This window comes from Aythya ferina (genome assembly GCF_964211825.1).
Source record: "Aythya ferina genome assembly, chromosome: 1".
NCBI classification, from domain to species: Eukaryota; Metazoa; Chordata; class Aves; order Anseriformes; family Anatidae; genus Aythya; species Aythya ferina.
Window position 1 is genome coordinate 104,283,137 of NC_140296.1, and position 13,787 is coordinate 104,296,923.

Here is a 13,787-nt window from a genome sequence, read left to right on the forward strand (position 1 = left end):
AATAAATAACATTTTACTCAAAAAATGTGGTTATGTAGAGATTTTATCACCTACCTTGCATTCACAATGTTTCCTGCATTTAACTCCACCATTTCTTCAAATCCAATAGCAAATATGTCTACAGGCTTGCTTCTTCGATCTGCATTTAAATATTGAAAAAGCTATTTGTTGTTTACAATTAACTTCAGAACCAAGGCCTCAAATATATATTAATGTTCATGACCTAATTAAGAAAATCAGAGTTTTCAAGGAAAAATGACAGAATACAAATCCTACCTTGGAATTCATGAATACCAGCTATGTTTGGTGCGTCTAGAAGCCAGTCAGTGAGGGTCTGATTTTTAAAGGCAATACTTCGAAACTGCTTCCCCCCGTTGACGTTCCACGTCCCAACGCAGACTCTAACTTTTTTCGGTTTTGCATACTTATAAAAGTTTTCACACATGCTCTTTAGCACTTTTACAGATGCTGCAAAAACATTTGAAGATATGTTATTTTTTTATAGTTTTTTTTTTTTTTTTTTTTTTTACCCAGAAAATTTGGCAATGACATCTTCCCTTAAAAAAAAAAAGAGGCAATAAATCCATGCATAGACATACAGAAAGTTAAACTGTGAAAGCAAGATGGATGCAGCATTTTGCCAGGGAAAGTACGTTTGCAGATGTATTATTTGCCTAAGTAGGATACTGACTGAATTAAAGATGGTAGTAATTTGTTCAAAATAGATATGTATTTACATATAGTAATATAAATATAGTAATATATATTTAATATATAGTAAGATATATATACACATCAAATTAAAACAGTTTCTCTTCTATAAATATCTACCATTCTCTCACCTATCTGTGACTCTCTATGGAGACTGTTATTTTTAATACTTGCCTGCACAGATTTGTCTCATTTTCATGGATGGCATTTATGAAATTCAATCTCCATTAAAAAAAAAAACACAACAATTTAGAGATATTTTAATTTTTAGAAATGTAAAAAAGACTGATGTAAATACATTTACTAAAATAGATAAGTTAAATTACCATATCAGAGTATGTTCTTTTTAAGCCACAAATCTGAATTATATATATATTTTTAGCTCAGTTGAATTCCTGAAGCTCTACTTTAATGAAGGAAGCAAGCTAGGATTCAAACCAATTAAACTAATTTCTGTGCCTTGTTTTTATCTGCCAGATGGGAAAAAGAATAATGACCTATTTGTAAATATCTGGGCATTGTGAGAAGGAGTAAAAAAAAATATTTTTCAATGCTCAGACACCGGAATTATAAAAATTTTTGAAGACCCTTCATAGATTAGCTGCATAATATATGGATATAGATATTTCCTCAAGCAAAGAGATCTGATTTTTTTTTTTTTTTTAATTATGCTTTTTTCTTTCATCTGAATGGGAAAAAAAAAAGCATCAAGTGTAAACACTATCATTTGCATTGTCCTTACCCAAGTAATAGCAGTTTACCTACTTTTAAGTCTCCCATGGTTATAATTCTATTAGAATCAGGGAAACTCTATTAGGTGTAATTCTTCCCTCCACTGCATGGTGCCTTGCAAATGATTGCAAAATGATTTTCATTCAAATCCCCAAATAGGATAATGATGAACCTGGGTTTCTGTCATCTTTTTAGTTATTCTTTTTATGTTTACCACCTTTAAATTTGCTCCAGAATCTTGGCTATCCAATTAAAACAAAAATCAGGTATTCTCTAGCCCTAACGGTTTTAAAACAAACTGGAACCAATAGAAGAAAACACAGTGTATTTGTTGTTTGTGAACAATTTCTCTGGTGAACTGATCATATACCTGTATACTTATATATGGGGCAATTGCATACAAAAGCCAATGAATTGAGTGGTGTCTTCTTTGGGGGTACTGCAAGCAGATCATGCTTGGATCACTCCATTTATTTCCTTATCATAATCCAGGCAAATGAAGTCAACAAAACACTGAGGATCCAACAGAACACCTTATGCCCGAAGAGGAGAGACACACACTGAGTCTACAACTGGATGAATCTACACGCTGAGCAGCAGTCAAGTCAACAAGGCCATAAAATGCTAGAAAAACCTCTGAGAGTCAAAACACAGAAACCACCCCAGCACCTGACCACTGAAGAGAAACCAATCCAAGAAATGTAGCCAGGATGCATGCAGGTACCCAAATCAGCCAAAAGATGAGCTTTAGAATCCAAAATAATATCACTGGCAAGTTTTGAATACCTGCACAGATTGCTTTTATCTTAATGAGAGTACTGCAAAGACCAGAGTTTTGGACTTCTATTCTGTTCACTTCAGCCCCTCTTCCTTTTGGTAGTAACCTTCAGCTTAAATAGTTGATCCAAATAATTCATACCTCCTTCCACGAAGGAATGAATTACTGCTTACCTAACTGCTGGCCCTGTAACAAGCCCCTAATGTGAAAAATCTTACCAGAATAGAATCTAACTTTGTAAGTGACTGGACAACATGCTAGTTTACAAACATTAAATTGACACCTTGAAAGCAGAAAGATTTTCCAAAAACACTGATTTTCCAAAATATTGATTGAATCAATAGTTTTTAAGAGCTCCTTAACTTCCCACATACATTATTTTACTACACACTTCTAGCTATTTATCTATTTGACAAAAAATTGTCTCACCCTACAACATTACAACCCCAATCAATTGAATTTCATGTTATTTTGAAACAAATATATTTTAACCTGTGTTCATACTGGGCAGGCATATATTTGAAAATCATTTCTACAAGAGGAATAATAATTTAAAATCCTTGGTGGGATATTCTATACAACTGACCTTGACTGAACTCTGGCTACAACATCCAAAATACTGTAGGTAATTTTCAGCACATACAGTCTGTATCTGGATGAAGCCCAAAGTGAAATGTTACCTCAGTAAGTTAAAAAAATAAATAAATAAAATTGACATTTGTGACTTAATGAGTTATAAACTAGGTTGATATAGTCTAGATGGTAACACCAAAAATGACAATGTCACTGTGTATTTCAATGATCAGCAAATATGGACAAAACGCAAATGAATCAGTTAATTTCAGGTGTGTTACCACTGCCTCTGATTTCATTATTTAACTACTCAATAAAAGTAGGTATTAAAAAAAAAAAAAAAAAGAGAAAGAGCAAAGCTGAGATAAATGTAAAGGGAATAAACATTTAATGTTCAAAAATACAGATTACAGCTGAGCTGGTTCTAGAACAAAAAAAGCTTCAAACACTTCAGATGTATCTGAGCAAAAAATCTAGTCAACAACAAATCTTAAGAGTTTTTTCCAAGGATTCTCCCCAATTAATCTGCAGTACCTGAGCATGCCAGTACACGGGATACTGTGCAGAACCCCACAATTCCCTTAAAATGGGAGAACAGTCTGAACAGCTATTAGTAGCTTCCTTTTTTCTTTCTCTCCTCCTCTCCCTTTATGCTCCCATATATTAAGTATGTAGTTTTTCTCCTCATCTCGAAACTAAGCATCTCATCTAGTTTCACTACTTCTGAAAAGTAGTAAAAATGAACCCTATTAAGACAATAGCCCAGAAACCTGTTTAAATTTTCTCGGCACATAGTAAAATCTGAACATACAAGCATCAGGAATATTTCATTTTAACTAATAGTTTATGGAGCAAGGTGATTAAAGTGTTGAACAGGTGACAAGTAAGCACAGTCTTCCCTAAAAACATGTAGTATGTATAAATCTCCTCAAATGGAGCAACTTCATGTAAACAGCTTAAGTTGCAACAAAAAGGAGAACTTCTGTTAAGGATCAGAAACTTTTGACATCAAAGTTCAGAAGCACAACAAGAACTAGGAGTCTTCAAAAGCTTCTTAAAATGCACAGATCTTCCACGTCATTTTCCTCTATCTAGTTCATCTCAGTGCATTCTTATCATCATCACTTCTTCATGGTTATGGTATTGCTGAATACCAACATCTCATTTTAAGCCCAACGTCTTAAGCCCATCAAACAGAGCTCAAGGTATCACCGTCATGTCTCAAAGCAGAAGATTATTCTTCCCTTCTCCAGGCCTTCTATTTGCTGAGAATTTTACCTAAATGCTCTAAGACTTTTGTGTTGCATGCAGAGGTAACCATATCTCAGTAGCTTTGACTGTACTTTTGCTCCACAAGAAAACAAATGTCAGCATATTATTTTAGATCATTCCTGTAAAACATTAGCCTTTGCTGGGACATTATTACAAAATCAGCCAGTCTCATGCAAGAACAAACGTAAGGCCTTCTAATGGCCAAGTCAATGAAGTTACAGATTGTACTACAGAAATTTCACCCAATATCCTAAATTAAACATTCTGACGGAACAAAAATACAGAAGCTCCCAAACCTAATTTAAAAAGCAAATTCCTCTACAGCGAGAATAAAGCATTTGCAAAAATAAGAACAAAAACTACAAGGAAAAAAAAACCACAAAGTATTGGCTGTCTCTTTTCATACTTTACAGCCAAGCATAATTGCAATCTTTTTTATTTCTTGTATTTTCACTTCTCTTGTATTAAAGAACCTGTCTCAGATTAAGGAATTTTGTGGCAGATGAACGCCAGGCCCAAACAGTACCAGGAAAACGTGAGCCCGCAACCAAATATTATGCAAATAGGCATAAGATAAAAGAGAAGAAGAGCTGCTCAGATATTTACAGCTTAATTTTCTATACTATACCTGATTGTAATGATTGCTCTGAAACTACGGATGCAGTAAGAAGGAAACAAGAAAAAGATTAGTCAAATACACAATTAAAATAAAGAGAGAGAACATGCTACAATATATGATTTACTACATGTAACTGTTCAGATCAGTTAAAATACATCATCTATGTTGCAAAATCTAGAGTTTCACAACAGTTTTAACAAAGTCCCCTTTCCTGCTCTGCTAGTAGTATATTTAAGTATATTGAAGCATCTCTCTAGCTAATTCCCACCTAGTAGGCAACACAAAGACACTACATTCAGTGAAGAGAAACTCATGGTCCTCAGCTGACAGGAGCTGCAAACATTGAAAGGATAGTTTGCGTTCACAGAGAAAGTGAGAATTAAACAAGAAAGACTTTCAACTAGTTTTGAGGCAAGGTGGATTTAGCAGGTTTCAGATACAGGAAAAGTTACAATAACACGAAACCTTGTGGAAAAGTGAGAGGAAAACAGCCTGATTCCATGTAGTAATGAATCCATTCCCGCAAGATGAATACTACGATTGGGCAAGGTTGTGTTTTGTTTTTTTTATGCCACAGATTCGCACTGAAGCTCTAACACATTTTTCCCATTCTATGTTAGAAATTGTCTATGAGAAAGGTTAAAAAAAATTGAAAAGTCAAGAATGTTATTCGTCCCTAAAAATTATAATAACCCAGCACTTAGGATATTCTTACCTGGGATGCTGGGAAGAAGATTCAAGCTTAAGCTTCTTCCTTGCCCAAGAACTAGCTCCTTTCCCTCTTACATCCCAGGGGAGTATTCTGAACACAGTCTTATACCAGGACTACTAGCTGCTTTCCTGCCTGTCACAGCTCCAGAAGGATGGGACACAACTAGGCACTCTTGGGGACTGTGCAGGCTATGCCTGCTTGGAAATGCAGGTTTCTGTGGCTCACTGCCCCGTTCCGATCAGGTGAGCTAGATCGAGGTAGTCAGACCCTCCAAATCCCACATGACTGTGCCTAAGCAGAACTCCGTATCGAAATCTCTCTCTGATTTAGATGCAGAATTTCACCACAGCCTGACAAACTTTGGTGGTACACACATTCCTGGGAAAAGCTTCTTACACAAAAAATAATTTTGTGACAGAAACTCATTCACCAGGAATTTTCTCATAGCTCCTGTTATCTGAAATTTTCTTTTATTAGCTCCTTGGTAGAAGAAACCAGAATGATGACAAACACTAGCTCTCCTGAGCTTATGAAAAGAATAAATGCTTTGCATCTTGTTTAACACCACAATGAGAAGTTCTTCATTGACATAATGGATCAAGTTAAGGAAAACCTTTATCAAAAAAAGAGACATTTTTAAAAGAAACTAGGGTATTTTTTCCCCCAAGATTCAGCAAGTAAATGTCATGGTTAACACTTGCTATAAATGGATTTGAAGAACTGAACACACCATAGCTCACATGCATCTACTGTACAGTTCAGACAAGTACGCTCCACAAATATTTACCTATAGCACCACCAGGTATGAACATAATATAACCAGTAAAGAAATGACTGCAGCATGTTAGTTTGGTAGTATTAGTAAAGCAGAAGTATCTTTTTATCTTTTAATAAGCCAACAGAATATAAAATAGCATTTACACTTCCCAATACTGCTTTGAAAACAGACTCCATACAGCTTTCTTATATTAAATAGTTATGAGACAGATTAAAATCCTGAAAGACACATACCGCGTAAACTGCTGGTGGTTAAGAGAGCCCGTGCTTTATCTGCTAAATCACTATTTAGGGTATTTCCCAATAACAAAACATCAATGGCCTCCTGCTTGGAGCTATCAAAAAAGTTATTTTGAATCGTTCTGGTCACAGAACGAGCACCATCCTTCAGCTTTCCAGCCTGTTAGGGAGGAATACGTATAAAATATTTTATGTTGGACATTGCTCATAAAAAACATTGGCAATATTCATTAACATTTTTGTAAACTGCAATAATGATTTTTATATCTAAGGCAATTTCCTTCCTTTGGTGTTAAATAAAAGTCTCCCGAGCTTACTGTACTACATCTGTTTTTTTTCCTCAAATGCTAAACAACATGCTAATACCTTCAAGACATATCTAAGAACCAGATTGTTCCAGTTTAAATTATTTAAGCTAAGCAAAATACTGCAGGAAAGGGAATAACAGTTTTTCCTAAACCCTTAGTCTTCAAAAATTAAATTGATATAATGCCATGTTTAGACCATGATACGGGATTTTGGGCGTTTCCCCAAATAGTGAGATGAAGAAGCACTTGAGTCCAAATGTCATGATACATGAACATGTATGCATATATGCACATACGAGCATATTAGTTCAGAATTCACGTTCTGAAATATCCGTGTTACTAAAGGGATAGCTTCCATTTATTAAGACTCCTTAACTTTTTAAAATAACATGCAAGCCTCATGCAGTATCCCAGAAGGAACATATTTTGAGGGAAAGGGAAAAGTGTTATATGGAGCTGCTAGAAGTGAATATTCACTAATCTACAGCTACATTTGTATATATAGCTACATACTGTCACTGCACACACTGCATGCCAGTGGCACAACAGAACAGTGCTCTGAAAGAGCAGTGTCTTAAAACAGCTCAGCAAGAATCTCCAAGAGGTACTGGTACTACAGTGGGTCAGACATCTAGAGGATAATGTAATCAACATGCCATGCAGTCTCCTACTTGATTCAAAAACCAGCAGCGTTAACCTGTGTACAGAGTACTGACAATGACTTCCCAGGCACAAAGACATTTTCTTGATTACATGGCTTAGAGTGTCTTATGCACACGGGTGTATTTTGCCTGCAAAGCATACATAAACACATGCTATTGCATGTGCATGAAATGCAGACCATAATCCATCAGGGATGCTGCATGGTATTATATTATTATAAAAAACGCTCTAAGTTTACAGCTTGCATCGTTCATGATGGTCTCTTAAATGCACATAGGAAAAAAGACAAAAGCTTAAAAAAAGCTACAAACCCAACCCATAATTTAGTTCAATTAACTGTACTATATAACAAGAAGAGAAACTACTCTTTTGTCAAGGATAAGTAGTAGCAAAATCGCAGCATGATTTCGTAAGATAATGTGAATGAAGTGTTGGGGAGCATACTATTGCGATAGAATTTTAATAGGATGCTGCTCGCTTTCTGTCAGACAATGCGTAACTGAAGACATGATCCAAAAACACACTCACCATTCACATATCAGGCAATTAATTGAAAGGAACCCAGAGAAAGCAAAAGAAAGAGTAGGTAAGGAGTTAGATGTAATTAGTATTAGAATTCTTAAAGGTTTGTTTTTCAGCATAGAAATGTACATTAACACATTTAAGGTTAAGATATTTTTTCTCCTCTCCTAAATTTCCATATTTTTACTTCTAACTACTCTTGGACTTTGAAGAATCAAACTGGTAAGCAAGAAATGGAAGAACTCCAAACACGTAACTTTGCATTTAAGAAATAACAACTTAAAAACTCCTTTTTAAATATATTAGCAGAATGCTCTTGAAGATATGAACTAGTGATCTGGTCAAGTTGCACTGGAATAACAGAAGAACTGTATGGCTTTGCAAGTATTAAAGATCCTTTTTGGACACACAGACTTTTATCAGGGACACTGTGTTTTAATTATGACACTTGGTACTCATTAACAGCTGTACCAGGACAGGGATCCCTAGCACAGCAATTGTCTATTCTGTACTATTCCAAAAACAGCAGAGGAAATATACTCTGCATTTTACACATTAAAAATTTAAGTGTAAATACAATAAATGCATTTTACAAAGTAACAATTTAAAGTAGTCCAATGAATGTCAGGAACATACTAATTCAAGAGAAGAAACAACTGAGATTGAATGAGAAAGGAGAAGAGGAAACACCCAAAAAAATACTTACTGTAGTTTTCTCGAGGGTCTGGGTGACATTTTTGTAAGAAAATAAAACTGAACACTTTAAACTAAATTCCACTCTATACTAAAATAGAAGCAATTACCAAGTGAGAAGGTCTTGTATGCACCAAGTAAGGGCAGAATCAGAAAAAAAAGCTTATTTACTTATTTTCTTTTTAATGGAGCTTACTGTGATGCCTTGTACTTGGGCAGAGAAGGACCCCGATATGGTTTGAATGAACAAGTGATGGAAAAAAAAAAAAGTCAACTATGAGTACACAGTGTATATATAAAAATGAAGCAAACAGAGATCATGGAATGAGAAGCATTGTATTCTAGAATACAAAGAACTGTATGAAAAAAAATTCTTGAAGGAACTAAGGGCAAAAATTACTATGGCTCAACACTTGTTTGTCTTGACAGGTATCACCTGATAAGAGAGAGTTATGGAAACAAGAAAAGTGACGTTGTTAAAAAGGAAAGTAAGAGGCAGCATCAGGAAATCTGAACCACTCAAGCATCAACATAGAAAAAACAAATTGATGAGAAACAGAGCAGTACATTTGCAGTATAGTACAGAATTGTTATTGTAACATTGAGAAGGAAGGTAGAAACAGAATTTGGTTGTTGTTTTTCTTTAGCAATTGCAGAACTAAAAAGAAATAGCTGAATGAGCATGCAAAGGAAAACCACCCAGCTATAAGCTGTTAAGTTTTAGCACTATTAGTAAACACTTGAAGCATGATCAACAACATCCAGGGGTACACATTTTAAAAGAAAGGAGATCTACTGAATGAAACCAAAACAACAGAAGGCAGAAAAATGAAACTTTTCAAAGAAACTAAAGCTGATCTGAATATACTTCAGGTATCTATCTATCTCTATATAGAGAGATATATATATCAGTGATATATAGATAGATATATATATATCAGTGATCTAAAGAAATAAAAGCTTTGAGCCTCATCATTTCCTACAGAATAGTATTATCTGGGAAGTACTCGTCTGACTAAGAAAGGATGTACTGAAACAAGATCTAGTTATCAACATAATCCAACTTTTCTCATTAAATATTTGGTGTTTTTTTTTTTTTCCCCATTAGTTTGTTTTTTTATTACAACAAAAGCACACACAAAAAAGAAAACCTCATCATTCTTATATTCATGACAGAATTAAAAAATAACACACTGAATATTGCTCAAGTTTTAAAATAAAATGTACTCTACCTTAGCTTTTCCTTCGAGGGCTCCAGTTCCAGCATAAATTTTACTGACAGAATCCCCATTGACAGACCACATGGATCGGAAAACTTCCTGAAAGCGAGTAACCAGTTGAGGCTTCTCTGCTAATCCTAATACCTCCAGCTGTTTTGTTAGCATCTGCAACAATTGAAGGCAACATTTGCAAGAAGATCTTTGAAATCTTTAAATACTTATTCAAAGGTATAACGTATCTTTTCAGCATATATACACCCCCCAAAAAATCTTTGTTTTTATAAACATAATTCTGAACAAACTGATACCTTGTCATGTTTATAAAGCTGCGCTGTACCTCTAACCTTAGCTTCAGCATTTCATTTTTCTTTTAAAGATAAGTAGCTGTATAGGAAAAGAATTACGTAGTTGACTTGTAAATATTTTTCTTCTAAAAATTCACTAGTTATAAAATGAACTAGTTTTGGTTCTCAAGTCTTTCGACTTAAATTATTTAGAATTAGAACATTCTTTGTTCTCCCCTACAAAAAAAGAGTAACAGAGGTCAATGTGTTTGTTATTAACAAAACGCAACAGGAATGCAGCTCAGTGATGAGTGAAATCATAACGGCTGCTGTCATGCACTTTGTTTTCATGCATAAGTTTTTCTCACAAAGCGCAGTATTCACACTTGCGGTCAATATGCCTAAATTAATTTTCCCACTATCTGTTCTACATTAAATTCATTTATATATACAAACACATTATTTAAGTTGTATTATTTAAATACAGTATTACATTCGGGGATGCAGAAAGGTGATTTTGTACCTTTCTTGAAATCCTGATTTATGGAATCAAGTTTACTTACAAAAAAAATAATCAGGTCAGTCTCTATTGTTTATGGCTACCGACGTTAATACTGAAAATAAATACCAAAGATTAAAGCTAATAAAAGAACCTATTTTCAAGAGCTTTTAAAGATCTTTAAAACCGTGAGGTATTTAATGACAAGGAAAAGGAGTCTAAAATGATGAAGGATAAGATTTTGTAGAGACAGTTTTCTGAAGGTTGGGCAGAAATTAACAGAAGTTACAAAAGGAAACTTGCAGAGGAACTTAAGTAGAAATAAATGAGAAAAACTTCAGAAATTGCATACTTCATCTTGTAATTCTAGCTAGTCATCCACAGCTCAGTACTTTATACATGAAGAGAATATTGTTTATAAAACAGCATTTAGGGTAGTCGACTTCTAAAATTAAGCAAGAAGCTGGTAAGGACTTACAATTTTACTTCTTATGAGTTTTTACAACTTTAGCTCTCATATTTTAGCTGAAATTATAATTTAGCTCTAACAAAGGAAAAGTTTGACATATCTGGTCCAAACAGAAAGATCTATCTCAATCCTCAAAAGGCACGATAAACAAAATTCAGAGCTGTGTATCTATGTTTGCTGCACGAGCATTATACTATACTTTCTGTTATGCCATAAAAACTACTGTAATATCATTAAAATACAAGAAGCAACGTTTCACAGTGTTTCAAGAGCAAGCCAACTTGCTGAAACACAGCCCTGCAAGAGGACTGAGTCCCACGGTTAATGCCCAACTCCACATCAACCTGTGCGTGGCCAAAGCCTCCACCACAGCACTCTCCCAAGAAGAATTCACGGCACAGTGCTGTGAAAACAAGATGACAGCACTGGCAGATGCTACCCAGAATCTTATATGCTGAAGAACTTCACCTAACAGAGTAATTGGGAGTGTTTTTGTGTACAACACTACCACCAATTCTGGAATTGCATGCCTAAACCTTCACAGCCAAACTGATAACTAAAGAAAAAAAAAAAAGAGCGAAACATTTTTGATAATGCTGTATGACTGCTGTGTAATTACAGCTACTACACAACCACAGCTTCTGCAAACTACTGAGAGCTGGCTGCCCACAAAATAAGAAGAGTATCATGCTCTAAATTGAACGACAACCTATGACACATTTTAATTCAGCTATCATACAGAACACACAGCTACTTTTACAATCTGATTCCTACAGAAGCACCAGGAGCAACTCTATCTCAAAATCCACGTTATTTTTTCCTACCTCTAAGCCAAAGAAAGCCTGCACGCTGTTTGTTCTATCCAGACAGTCCAAGCAGTTTGTTCTGACAGTACCACTTTGAGATCTGTGCCAAGGACAACGAGAGACAGAGAGAAAACAACTGAAATAACTCATTTAACACACATATCATCAGCAAAAGACAGGGACATCAAGATCTGAACCAGAATAGTAAATCAGGGTACTGTTACTGCATTGTTACTGTCATCTCAAGTACATTTATAAATGCATCAGCAATAGAGGGTTAGCTACAATAACAACAGGGAATTTTGCAACGGTGTTCATTATGCAAAAGTAATTTATTTTCTGCAAATAAAATAAGACTGACTTTATTTTTTCTGCCTTTCTCCTTGCTTTCTTGGTTAAGGTATTACGCAAGACAGAAGTTTTATTTTCAAAAGAATCCAACTAATATGTTTCACAAGAATTTCAGAGGAAAAAGATAACAAATATGAAAACAAAACTAAGAACATATTAGGACAATTGTTTGATTTCCTTAATTAAACTGAAAGTAACAGGATTTTTTTTTATAACTAAAGTCAATTTCAACCTCTCTTTGCTTTCTCTTTCCTCCCCAAATAAAAATGATAAATAAACCTCTTCCCTTTAGCTCAACAGATGCTTGAGGTCCTCAGGGTCCCTGAAGTACTGTCTTTCTTTGGAAGAAGCTCATCAATCCATGCTAAAAATCTCTCAGAAGGATCACGATAGGCAATGTCCATGTTCTTCTCAGCTGGCTATGAGGATTAACTTCTCATGGTTCTCCCAGTGATTCACACTTTGTGTCTTTCAACATTCCTACTACACACTTTGTCCAAATAAGTGAGTAAAGCTTCATCACACTTACTTTACTTGGACATCTACTTTGTTTTTTACTCTACTTGAAGATCTAATCAGAAAAGTGTTGAAAATTTTAAAAAACCTTCTCCAAGATTATTTCATTTCATTACTATCTCTGTGTTTGATTTGAAATAGAAATCATTTTAAGACCAGTATTAGAAGAAAAACTTATATTCTCCAAAGAAGATGGTCCATGAACTCCATACAATTCTTAAAGTTATCACAAGCCACAGCCTATTTTGCTTTCATTTTGTTATCAGATCATATCAGTTGACTCTCCAGCAAGACCAAGTAGGTCTCGACAAAGGGATGGGAGCATACCATTTTTATGGTATAAAAAAAAAAAAAAAAAAAAAAAAGCTTTTAACGCTTCTGGAGAAGCGTTTTGAGGTGTCTGTGGGCCCTAACTGCCCTCCCACTAAATCTGATCTCATACAGGTCTACTAAACCCTGCCCCTGGGGTATTTAATCCCACAGCCAGGTCAGAACAGAGTGGCACTGTAACCCGCTTCTCCTCTTCCACTGCACTACAAGATGGAAGCCAGGACATTGCAGCATCCCCTTGCTCAACAATTCTCCTCTCACGGAAAACCCCACACAGCAGCTCTGCTCTGGTATTAATTAAAAGGAGGAAGGGTGTGAAGGGGAGAAGAACAGGAATGTTGCCTACTTCTAACCCTACCTCTCTGTTCCTGCTGAGATAAGCACAGCCTTTGCTCTAGGAAAAGGGACAGGGAAATTAGGACAGAAGTACATGTTAGCAGGACTGGGCAGAGCAAAGCAGGGGATAAAAAGTGCATCCCTGCTACCATAGAGGTACAGACCCCCAGAGTTCTCCTAACAACTATAATTACAGTTACTGCCATGGTAACAGTTTACTGCCCATTGCAAACCTCAACACTTCCACAAGTACTCGAAAGAATTTCTCTCTTTACTAGAAGTTAGAGCTAAAAAGAATTTGGTAAAATTGGAAATGCGTGACTTAAAGCAAACATCAGCTGCTAAAATGTCTCTCCTGATACCTTTGTCTCCTGTT

At 35.3% G+C, this 13,787-nt stretch overlaps 1 protein-coding gene and 1 long non-coding RNA gene across 4 annotated transcripts in view; one reads left to right on the forward strand and one right to left on the reverse strand.

Annotated features, from left to right (window-relative positions):
• The window catches only part of LOC311446203, a 32,690-nt gene extending 30,272 nt beyond the window's left edge, over positions 1 to 2,418 (forward strand). Inside the window, exon 3 of the long non-coding RNA XR_014698803.1 lies at positions 1,936 to 2,418. This is a non-coding gene — a long non-coding RNA (uncharacterized lncRNA). The remainder of the gene's footprint in view (positions 1 to 1,935) is intronic.
• The window catches only part of SYNJ1 (synaptojanin 1), a 63,876-nt gene that overhangs the window by 30,124 nt on the left and 19,965 nt on the right, over positions 1 to 13,787 (reverse strand). For all 3 annotated transcript variants that reach the window (XM_084538973.1, XM_084538972.1, XM_084538971.1), the window contains exons 10-15: positions 11,897 to 11,978; positions 9,833 to 9,985; positions 6,409 to 6,574; positions 4,695 to 4,718; positions 277 to 468; positions 55 to 139 (exon numbers count right to left, since the gene is read on the reverse strand). In XM_084538973.1, coding sequence (XP_084395099.1) covers positions 55 to 139; positions 277 to 468; positions 4,695 to 4,718; positions 6,409 to 6,574; positions 9,833 to 9,985; positions 11,897 to 11,978 — 702 coding nt within the window. The remainder of the gene's footprint in view (positions 1 to 54; positions 140 to 276; positions 469 to 4,694; positions 4,719 to 6,408; positions 6,575 to 9,832; positions 9,986 to 11,896; positions 11,979 to 13,787) is intronic.